Source organism: Sinohyriopsis cumingii, chromosome 5 (genome assembly GCF_028554795.1).
Source record: "Sinohyriopsis cumingii isolate HCF-2022 chromosome 5, ASM2855479v2, whole genome shotgun sequence".
In the NCBI taxonomy this organism is placed as follows: domain Eukaryota; kingdom Metazoa; phylum Mollusca; class Bivalvia; order Unionida; family Unionidae; genus Sinohyriopsis; species Sinohyriopsis cumingii.
Window position 1 is genome coordinate 11,410,783 of NC_142965.1, and position 12,522 is coordinate 11,423,304.

Sequence of the window (12,522 nt, forward strand, 5' to 3'; positions counted from 1 at the left end):
CCCAGCGGGTTTATATTTCAAGACAGGAATACCATGCAATGGTATTTTCCGTATAAGGAAACTCCTAAATTGTCCGCCGCGGCCATATTTAATTTAAATGATATCACTGGTGCGTTTGCCGAGATTAATTATATTTGCCAATCACAACTAGAACAGCTACGGAAAACAAAAGCACGAAAACACGTTGAGGTGTTAAATCAACTTATATCAGACATGGAATATATCAATGAACGAATCGTTAAAACAATATCCGCTAACAGCGATGATAATAAACAAAAATTCCTAACCGAGTATAATATCGCAGAAGCCGATTTACCCAATTTCAAGTTTCCAGGATACAACGCGCCAGAACTAAGAAAGTCTCTTAATGAATTTCTCGGTCCATCAACTTATATCCTCAGACACGATAACGGAGATGGTGGTATGCATATTGCTCCATACAACGTAAATATCGCATCGGTGATAGCAATCAATCTAGTGTGTGATGCTATCGAAGGGAGTTACCAGGTGGATACCAAGCAATCAAATCAAGCTCAACAGGGGTATATCCTTTATTCATTTTCACCAACAGCCCCTCCGGGATTTTTAATCGTTGAGAGTCCGATTAATCCGGTCTATATGCGATGCCATAATCGGTTTTTAACGAGAATTAATTTTAGACTTACCGATCAGTCAAATAACCTAATTGATCTACAAGAGGAGGAGTTGGTGATCACTCTGTTTGTTAAGATCATTGTAAGCAGCAGAGGGGGCGATGACATCGACGCGGTCGTCGATGTATTTACCGGACGCTGACGACGCTGGGGATCGGCGCGCAGAAGGTGTTAATTAAACCAAATGACGATTGGACGATCCCCCGACGACGACGTCGTTTTTTTTTACCAGGCGCTGACGACACCGGATCCGCTGAGTGCAGAAAGTATTAATTAAGCCAAATGACGATTGGACAAAATGTCGGATTCGCCCCCTCTGCTGCTGCTTATATTATGTGAGAATTTTTTTTGCATGTTCTTATAATGAATTGCGCGTTTTAAAATAAATTTCCTTTCTGATATGAAATTGAACAGAATGTCAAGTGAGTTTCGATTGGCAATGTTCTTGCCAGAATATGTTCAAAGTCCTAATTGAACCCAGAAATTTTCACAATCTTGCCTTGTTTAGGTCATATCACTGTTAATCTGACATCAGCATTTAGAATGTATTATGTTTCTATTGCACTCATTAAACTGATTGTGTGTTGATTAACAAGGGTTAGAATTTAAATGTTGTATGTTTCAAGAGACAGCGATATTAAAACAGAAAGAGTCACAGTGCCGTACTACAGAAATGGATATACGCATGTAATTTTCTGTGGTATTTTTACTTCTTTTCTGAGCATATCTTCCAAAAGACTTGTTGAAAGATGTTAAGCATTTTACCTTTTAGCTGTCGGGGTAGATAGACATCTTAATTTTCTCTGCATGCACAATTTATCTTAGGAACGGAAATAAATTAGACATGCTTTATGTAATTTTTTATCACCAAAATTCCTAAACTAGTTACCAAAAAACTTTTGATGTAGCTCTCAAGAGCCAAAATAAATAGTTTAGAGCAGACTTGGACAAATTGAAATCGATGTGTTAAAACATTACGAGATAAAATTAGCATTCATGTCTAGAGAGCATGTTCAGTAGGATTAAATTATAAATAATTTTGTTACTTAGAAAAGAGAAAAAAAATATTGATAAATTACTCTTAAACCCCATTTGCGCAGATGGGGAAAAAGAAACAAGCAAGCTAAAACATGATGTTAAGATCATTCATTATGAACAAAAATCTTTCCATAAAAATAATATTCTAGTAATAGCTTCACAATTGGAAAACCTTCAGTACAAACAATATATTCATTGGGAAATTGACCACTGATTAAATAAAAGTCTACAAAGAGAAATAATCTTATATTGAATGTTACAAAGCACTAAAAATGCGAAATAGTAAATCTCCTCCAATTAATGGTATGACGATTTAGTCTTATAAGCTGTTCTGGAACTTTAATTACGCCTTTAACTCTGGTCCGCTGTCAGTTGCACAGAAACAAGGACTTATAAATTGCATTCTTAGAGTTGACAAATCAAGATTATATATTAGAAATTGTCTGTAGTCCTAATGACATATTAGATCAAAACATTTGATTCCGTTTCCACATGAAAAGATATTTCTAAAACTCTAGTCTGAAAGAAATTTATGTCATGAATTATTTAATTAATGTGCACGGAAACTTGTATTATCTTTCAAGTTTAGAGCAAGATACATTATTTATCCTTTTTAGTGTGGCTGAAGCCATTCCAAATGAGTGAAAGAAAATAACTGATACATTTTTTAAGCAAACGGACATATTGAAGTACATTATGCATCATAAGAAACCAAGTAAATAGCAAAGATTTAGTAAATTATGTTTCTTTGAGAATACTTTTCCGATCACATTAACATTAGGAAGCTAAACCTCCACAACCTCCAGACTTCAACGCTCCCTAGTAGACCCAAACAATTTGCCATTTTTGTCGGTATACTATATGAATAAAGGGAAGAAACCTTTACCCATTAGATCCCCATTACCAACGCCAAATGGCCACCAATCACATTAAGGCTGTCTGGTACATAATGCTATCTAGTACGTATTCTCGCGGGAAAAAACACAAACAATTCACACACAAAAAAACGTTTTCTCCTTTGAATACATTTCAAGATGACATTAAAGTTAGGAGAATAGGTAAAAGGAGGAGGAAATGCTTAGCATTCTATTTCTATCACGGACAGGAGTGAGGGAAGAATTTCTAGATTCCATATATGAAGGATAACCAACTTTCATTACATGACTACAGTACAAACTGCGGCTCTATAACCATCACAACCATGCACGGATAAGAAAAAAGTCAAGAATTATCCCAGCTGATACAAATTCTGCGAGAATCTAGCGAAAGAGCTAAACACAGGAAAGTGAGGAGTTTGTACTGACATCAGCTGAGCCTGGTTGTCATCTGAGCAGCCGCCACTGGACACACCAGATTACTTTCTTGTCTCTGAAAAGCTAGATAATTGAGAATGTTGACTATGCAAGCCAGTTAACATCTTCTATTATGTATTAGATCCAAATGTTATTTCGAATGCGAGAATTCCAGAGAACACTCCAACTTCATCAGCTCAAAACTTCATGTGGCGTCTATGATCTTTTAAGGTTTCAGAGTAACCCAAGCGTATTGCCCACTTCAGCAACGATGGTAGGGCTTTAGGGGTTATATAACCTTACCCGGCCTTCAGCAGAAGAAAGAGACGTTGTCATGTACCAAAACCTCTCTCTGTGAGTCTCAGGTAATGCTTGACAGGACAGATAGGGTCTTGCATTGCCCTCTCTCATGACGTACTGAACACAGAGAGAGAGAGAAAGAGAAAAAGAGAGAGAGAGAGAGACAGACAGCGTATGAAGACTCTTTGATTACCTGCAGACGGTAACCTACTCTTAGCTACAAAGTCTGATTGCATCGTTAGGACTAAGAAACCAACCGATCGGAACTGGCGGTTGTTGGGGTCAAATGAAAGTGTTAGTCTAGGGGTTTAAACTTAGGTAACAGGACAAAGCAACCCAACAAGTATTCGAATTTCCAAAATAAATGAAATGTAAAACCAAACAAGTGAAAGAATTAAATAATAACTTACAGTGTATGAATTCCTAGCATGTAATCCTAGAATCCTAATAACCCTGAAATGTTCAATCAATTTCTTACTAATCCAGAAACTGTTCTAAGGTAATCAGAAAGTAGCTTGTATAGTGCTTGTGTGTCACCGTGATAATGCTACTGAATTCAACATAATTATTAATCTAAATGTTTTGTATTTGCTGGTCACATCAAAGACGCTGATAGTTACCTATTTCATATGTTTCTTGAAACAATCGCTTTGCCATTTAAAACGTTTCTTCCAAGTAATTTATTCTTTGATGATGTTGCGTTATCGTTAAATATAGAGAATCTCAGTTTCTTGGAGCAAAACGGTCAATTTTTTCCAATTAAATTACCATATTCTCACCACTAAACACTCAGCTAATAATAGTTACACTAAGAAAAGAATTTATGATATGTAAATACCAACCTTTGTTGTTAAATGATTTTAATTATAGTTTATTTACTTTTATAAAATCCAACTGGTTTGGCGCATTTGTTAAATGATGCATGTCACGCTCCTTGCATTGTTGCAACTGGCCTCGGGTATGGGATCAAAAACATGGTATTACTTACCTGTTATAACGTACTTGTCATATGATTTTCTGATTATTTTATTCATTTATTTCTAAAGGAATGCCTCCGTTTTAAGTCATACGACATACCTCAATTCGGCTATCAGAGTCTACATTAATTTTCGGTACACTGAGATGAGATTTTGCTAATAAGCCTCTCTTATGATTAACGATCTATTGCGATAACCAGTACTACCTATATTTAGTAGCGTTTATGAAACTCGTGTATGACGCAAATGTTTATTTCTCTGCATACAAATACTCCTGATTCCTAAATCAGTTACAAGACATATGATCCTTGTCTTATCTCTCATCAGGTGTCCTTCCATACAGAGTGCACTTGTTCAAAGTTTGACCCACATTTGATTTTCAATAAGGCGCTGTGTTAGCCCATTCATTATACTTACATGACAGAGTGCTTTTTTCTGTGAATTGGAATAAGAAACAGATTCCTGTTTTAGAAACAAAATTGATTTTTTAAAAAAACTTTAATATGAACAGAAACAGATGAAAAATAATCAATAATAACAGGCAATATAAATGTTCAAAATGAAACGGAAATAAACTATCACAGTTAAAAGACCCTGATCTCAATATAGATTTGGGCATGATTTAATTGATTTGTAAGAATATGGTGTATATTTATGCAAATAATGTAACTAGCAAATGAAAAACGTCCATATTTATTTTGTTCCTGACACGAGAGAGAGAGAGATGACTAATGTTTTTAATGTCGAGAGTTAGAACGTACAGTAGGTGTGCAACCATTTGAAACATATATCGTGCTTGAAATGTTATTACTTCAACACAAACAGAAATACTGTAGATTGTTTTACAAATACGAGATTACCCCGAGTTATGTTGGTTGTTCTATTCTAAATTTGTCATGAGTGTACTGTGATATGATTCTCTTCCTATTTGCTTCAAGCAATAGGAACAATATATTGTACAATTGTTAGCATGCAAAAATAAATCAGTTCTCCATTTTGATAATTGGGATTAATTTACTGTAGGATAATCTGAGTAATATTATCCGATATGTTCATATTGATGCCTATGTTTGCAATGGTGTTCTGATAAAGTGTGAAAACTCCATTAAATGATAAACGCAACTGTTAGAAATGATTTGGCTTATCTGGAAGAATGGGCATTACTGAGAGTAACAACACCTGTTGCTTACTATAATGAAGCTGGTGTTCATGCAGACTGTAGTTTACTGTTGGAGTTTTCTCTTCTGTTGCCCTTGAGGCGGAGACCGAAGTGGTGTAAATACCAGGCAAGGTGGTAAGGAAAGCTGTAGAGACATATAGTATGTCTGCTTTCGCATCTCTCGGATATGACCTATTAACAGCTATGGCGTACTAAAGGGCAGCGAGTGCAGGGCCACAGAATTAAGCAGCTTCATTGAAAACGAGTGGCGACTCGTGCCACCAGTTCGAAGTTGGACCATTCTGTCAGGGTGTTGGCCATGGAATGTTGCGCTGCCCTGTTAAATATAGACCTTGGACTATCACGCATGATCACTGCCAGATGTTTCCACCGGTGCTGATACGTTTCCCCTGGGTAGTTTTCATTCAAGCTCGGCAAGTCGGCACGGTACGTGTTATTGTGGGTGCAGTACAAGCGCAACTTTGTAAAGTTTCTCGTTGAAAAGAAAGTCTTTGAATTCCCACGATCCAAGATGTTGTCGCAAAGACAATCGGTGATTTATTTAATTTTTTCTTACTGCGGCAGTTGATGGATCAAAGGTGATGGATCAAAGGTGTTTGTTCTCATTATCCACCTCTACTGCAACCTTATAGGCCTTAGTTCCAAACAGCGGATGTGGTCCCTTAAACGGTGTTAGAGACTGTACATTTATCAACAAACTATCTGAAACTTAACTGCGTACTCCTCATGCAGGTGTCGGAAGAAGCCAGTTGCTAGAGGTTGACCAGTCACTCAGTGCGGGTTTTTTCCTCATTGAGCATCACCTCATTCTTCGCACAGATCAATCCTGGCCGTACTGACGAGGTCGCGTCACCGTTTCCAAAGAAAATTTGAGAAGTACCTATCCACTGGATACGCCCCAAACATTGGACTCGACGGTTGAGCAAGCAGCCTGGCAGGCGACACGATCTGTCTACACCGTACAACCGAACGCAGTACTGGATGGGAAGTTGACTGTTGACTCAGCGGTCGGTTAGACAGTTTGGGTAGAGAAAGGACATATCAATTAAACTTATTCCCAGATGACTGAACGAGTCTCGGACGAGACTGATCTCTGGTCGCAAGACAAAAGGTATTGTCGACCAGACAGCTGAACTAGCTGGTTTGACAACCAGAGCCTAGGGCATTGCTATAGGATTGGAGGACAGCGGGAGTACAATCTCGTCAACTCCAATCCTGTGTTACAGAGACACGAAGTACTAAAGAATATAAATTTCCCCGATTCAAGCAGCTGGGACGAGATGTCCTTTACAAGTGTCCGCATTTACGACCCTATCAGCATATATCATCAGCGAGGTACGAACATCTCCAATGTGCCCCAGTCCTCCACTTTAAATGGTTATCTCCCATCACACTGGCTTATTGATGCGTCGTAGGGTGAAGGCTTAAGATGTCACTTCCAGGCAATCTCATCTTTACATGTATATCTCTACTTGTCAAGCTCCCCCACAGAACTATACACCAAATTTCTTCTGGCCGCGTGGCGCAGACACTACATGGTGTAGTAGATGAACATTTATTGGAAGCGAGGCACGTATCATGCGTGCCCTCGTTGACTTGAAATATCTTGCACATCAAACATTTGACCATCATTGTTTAACTGAAAAGACTAGAAGGACAAAGAAAGGAGAACAAAAACCGCAAGTATTTACCCTATAAAAATAATGCACAAGTGAAAGATACAAGTAGTGTCCCTCATTCGTTTCATTTCAGTCACAGTGACATTGACTCGCAACCATTTCCCGCAAAGTCGATAAGCTTCTTCCTTATCCACGCTGAAGCCATCCACAAGGAATAGCATAAGTCTGTGGTGTAGGACTAAAACTATTAATTGGAAACCAATTTTCTTACTTAATTCACAGTGACCTTTACATCTGACGTTTTCGCTGCAATATCAACATATTTCTTCTCTGACACAAGTGCAAACTATTCACTCCAGCATTTATATCTATGGTAGATGGTAGAAAGCTTGAGATACTGTGCAGAAAATAAATATGAAACAGATGGAAGGACAAGGTCATGGCGGAATATGTGAGGCGTATGAAAATTGAAACTAACAATGAAGATAATGTTAAACAGTAAACAAAGAACTAGTGCTACCGTCCTTTTTCTTTAACTTACTTTGCATAGAGATCACATCTTCAATACACTTATCCTCTTCAAACTGCATTGAGTCCAATGGAAGATCTAGTGCTTTCAATACATGTTCAATTGGTGTAACAACAGTGTGCCTCTCATCCAAACATCCAATGGCTAATCCTATGCAAGTTAATTTGTTTTCCTTGTCAACCAGGAACACGCCTGATCCTGAATCCCCCGAAGAAAAGAAAGGCTTTTTTCCTAATTGTTTTACTATGTATTGTCTTTTCATTGTAACCCTTACCCCATTTGCCAGTTCTAACGGAGTATCGTGTTCCTTGACCATGACACCTTCTGAAATTAATGTTCCAATTGTAAAACCTGTTGTTCTGCCATATTTTATTACTCTTATATCCGTATCGTCCTTAAGTTGCAGTGGGCATTTAGCAATCGACCCAAATGCAAATACGGGTCGATGATCTGAATCAAACCCTGAAATGAAACAGCAATACATTACCTTCATGAAATCAAGTATCATATGTAATCAAGATTATATATTTGGGTGTAACTGTTGCCACTTAATCACCGTTTTCAAAACCATTTGGTACCAATGCTATATTGGTAAGTTGTTGAAGAAGTTGGATTCTTTATCATATAAAAGTTGATGCAAATTTGTTGATATTTTAAATTTTTATGTTTCAAAAAGAGCAATTTCTTGCAGATATAATGAATATTAATATCAAATGGTTTAAATGTATGATGCAACGCTATTACTCTGGAAATTTTACTGTATAAAGTCATACTGCTCGAAGGGTGAGTTTGCGTTATACACGTCCAGTAGATCATGCTAGCCCATTTCAAAAGGGTTTGTGCACGATGATCTTTACATTTGTTTGCTATTTGACAATATTCGTCAGATAAGAAAAAAAAATATGAACTCTGTGCAAATAATTGCTTGGTAAACATAATGAAATCATCCGGTAATTTAAAAAATTAATTGCATCAGTGCACATACATTTTTCTTTACTTGCATGAACCTGGTGATAAAAAAGCGTTCATTTCAAGAACACAATAGTGCAATCTATTCTTTCACCGGAGACAACTATCTAGGTAAAAGCAAGTCACAAAGCATGTTTAATATCAAGCCAAAAGCACGTGAAGAACTTGAGTTCTTTCGCAGAAGCACCATTGCTAATATATAGAAGGACAAACAGACAGATAATATCATGACACAGTATGCTCAGTTTTATGGCTGACATATACACATATATGGCAACCAAAGGTCAATGTAATGCACCCGATCATTAATGCCACAGCCACTTATTAAGGTAGTTTTACAAATAACACTGGTCAACAGTGAAATCATTACTGACTTGAAAAGGCCCTAATCTGTAGTATTTTGGTGTGCCGAACACGAATATAACCGTGAAAAATTTGTATTGGCTCTCGTTTTGAAGATATTCATATACCTCATTTTCTATGTTTCACTGTGTAAATTTCTCCAGTAGGACTGCAGCAACATCCGGAATAATGATGTAACATTGCATAATACCATCATGCTCACATCATCCACAGTTGATTGCATCATTTTCTGATGCAATGCAATACTAATGCCATGCGGCTGCTGAAGTAAGTTGACGTCAGCAGTGTAATATACATGTGTAGGCCTATTATACTAATGCCAGGCGGCTGCTGAAGCTGACGTAAGCAGTGTACTATATAAAGCCCAATCAGATAGGTTCAGCATTTAAAATATTTTAGACGTTGTGCGAGACAGTTCAAGCTACTGTTACATAAAACTTATTATTTTATCCATTTACGTACAATAAAGAACAGTAATGCCTCGAAAGTGTGTTAATACCGCGGACAATTTTTGCTATATTTGTGGGGAAGTGACATTTGCCAACCAGAAGAAAAGTATCAATTCTCAAGTGAAGAAGGCATATCATCTTTACTTCGGATGCAAGGTTGGTGACCAAGACAAGCCTTGGGCTCCGCATATATGCTGTGCTACATGTACAACACAGCTTTCACAGTGGTTGAATTGCAAAAGGTCATCAATGCCGTTTGCAGTCCCAATGGTGTGGAGAGAGCCAAGCAACCACCTAAATGACTGTTACTTCTGCTTGGTTCCTCCTCTTTCCGGCGGAATAACGAAGCGAAAGAAGTCGAGAATAGTCTACCCAAACATTCCGTCTGCATTGAGACCAGTTCCACATGGTGAGGGACTTCCTATTCCAGAACCTCCAGCAGAATATTCTCTTGATTCATCTGACGAAGACAAAGGTGAGTCGACCTGTTCTTCTCCTGGTCCATCAGCATGCAGTGATCCAGATTTTCACTGTGGTGCATCATCAACCCCACACAGAATAACACAGGAAGAACTAAATGACCTGATTCGTGATTTGGACTTATCAAAGAACAAGGCAGAATTGCTAGGATCAAGACTCCAACAATGGAATCTTCTAGAAGAAGATGTCACAATTACTGCATATCGAAAGCGCCACCAGCAATTGGAGCCTTTCTTCAGAAAGGAAAGTAATCTGATATTCTGTTCCGATATTGAGGGCCTCATGAATGCTTTAAAAATCACTCATGACCCACAAGAATGGAGACTATTTGTGGACTCTTCGAAACTGAGTCTCAAGGCTGTGCTTTTGCACAATGGAAACATTCTTCCATCTATTCCAGTAGCGTATGCTGTCCACATGAAAGAGACATACGATAACTTAAGACAGCTACTAAATTCCATTGAGTATAACAAGTACAGCTGGCACCTCTGTGGTGATTTGAAGGTAGTTGCCCTTTTAATGGGACTGCAGCAAGGATATACAAAATACATGTGTTTCTTATGCGAGTGGGATAGCCGAGCAAGGGAAATGCACTACATGAGGAAGGAATGGACTCACAGGCAGAATGTAGCCATTGGAGAGAAGAATATCCAACACCCAGCTCTGTTTGAGGCTCAGAAAATCTTGCTACCACCCCTTCACATCAAACTAGGTTTGATGAAGAACTTCGTGAAAGCCATTGACCGGACTTTGCCAGCATTCCGATACCTGCATGAAAAATTCCCTCGACTCAGCGAAGCAAAGATTAAAGAGGGAGTTTTTGTGGGTCCTCAGATTCGAGAGCTTTTCAAAGATGACCGGTTCAACAACTTGCTGGAAGGTGACGCGAAACAAGCATGGAATGCTTTTCGCCTAGTTTCTACAAACTTCCTCGGAAATGTTAGGGCAGAAAACTATAAGGAACTAGTAGAAGACATGTTGATGAAGTATAAGAAACTTGGCTGCAATATGTCTCTAAAGATTCACTTCCTTCATTCCCATTTGGATTTCTTTCCTAGCAACTGTGGTATTGTTAGTGATGAACACGGCGAACGTTTTCATCAAGATATCGCAACAATGGAACAAAGATACCAGGGAAAATGGTCCACTACAATGCTGGCTGACTACTGCTGGACACTCCTCAGAGATGCTCCCGAACAGCTGTACAAGAGACAGGCGAAGAAATCTAAGATGTAGTCAATGACTTGATTTTTTATAGGTAGGCTATTACAGTTGACCTTTTACTATTGAAATGCATTTCGTTATGTAAACATTAATTTATTGCAGATTACAAAAAAACTAGAGCCAATTTTGTAATTTGACTGTCATATTCGTGTTCAGCACATAAAAATTGATAAGAATTGACTAATTTTATTTCAGTAACATGACTTTTGTAAAAATTTGTTGTCCAGTGTAATGCACCATTTGCTGTGACGTACCATATTTTACGTAAACATGGATTAGACATTGTGTCTGGCCCGAAATTGACCGTATTCTTCATCTTGACATGCAGCCTGTACAATATTAAATTAAAAAGCCCTACCTGTTCTTGTCAAATCCTTACGAGAAATGAACGGAAAATTTCTAACATCCACATCTCTGTCTTTGACTTTTACCAATGCAGCATTAACACCAACAGGTATAGAAATATCTCTTTTGGAATCGCACATTTGTGGATCGAAAACTATTTTATAAACCTCTCCACAGTATCTGCTGTTTTCCTTGCTAGGATGCATATCTCTATCTGCCGGCTGAAACACTTTGATTCCCACAGACCCTTTTATTGCAGACATGTCTCGTGGGTCTGAAATAATTGTATGTGCACATGTCAGAAATCCTATCTCACTGTCACTTATCTTCACGATGGGTCCTAGTGTTTCTGGGAGACCATCTTTCATTCCCACACTAATCCCCATGCACAATTTGTGATGAAAATCTGTTTTCTTCAATAATGTTTTGGAACACATTCTCAATTTTCTGGAAGTAGAGAGTTATGATATGTACATTTCGGCTGTAACCCAAGATCTTTCATGTATAGCTTGTCAACTAAATGGAAACCAAATGAAATGTTTATGAAAAGTTTCAAAAAGAACTTTCTTTCTGATTAATATGTCAATATATTATTGCTGAACGACGCTGAATCAGAATTTAAAAAAATGAAGTATTGTGCCTTGAACATGATGTGTTTATATTCTGTGATATATTAGTGTTTTGTGTTTTAGTGAACTTGTCTAACAGTGCCGGATTACACAATAGGCAGAGTAGGCACCGGCCTATGGGGGCCCGTGCCTTTTAGGGGCCCCGCGACAACGGATCAAAATAATAGTGAATTGATTTGATCTTGAAAGAAAATTATAATCAAGCTTTCTTAAATTGTTTCCAAAAGAGTTCGACTACATAGGGCCCTCAACAGATTTTAATCCGGCACTGTTGTCTAAAATGAAATCTTGTAACATGTGCTTGAAATTAGCATTGAGCAGTATCAGGCGGTTGTGGGTAATTGTGAGTAGTATGCTGGAAATGTAGCAGTAACAGTTACAGATTGGAGGAATGCATGACGACAAGAATTCTGGTAGGAAAAATAAAATGTGGTATAATAGGAGTATCAGGAATAGCATAGTTTGACACTCTGGA

The 12,522-nt window shown here is 38.0% G+C and overlaps 1 protein-coding gene across 1 annotated transcript in view; it reads right to left on the minus strand.

The window, feature by feature from the left end:
* LOC149798633 (uncharacterized) overlaps nt 1-11,884 on the minus strand; it is a 36,145-nt gene extending 24,261 nt beyond the window's left edge. Inside the window, exons 1-2 of the mRNA XM_089957465.1 lie at nt 11,432-11,884; nt 7,601-8,050 (exon numbers count right to left, since the gene is read on the minus strand). Coding sequence (XP_089813591.1) covers nt 7,601-8,050; nt 11,432-11,855 — 874 coding nt within the window. The 5' untranslated portion in view covers nt 11,856-11,884. The remainder of the gene's footprint in view (nt 1-7,600; nt 8,051-11,431) is intronic.
* Nucleotides 11,885-12,522: the final 638 nt, after the last annotated feature.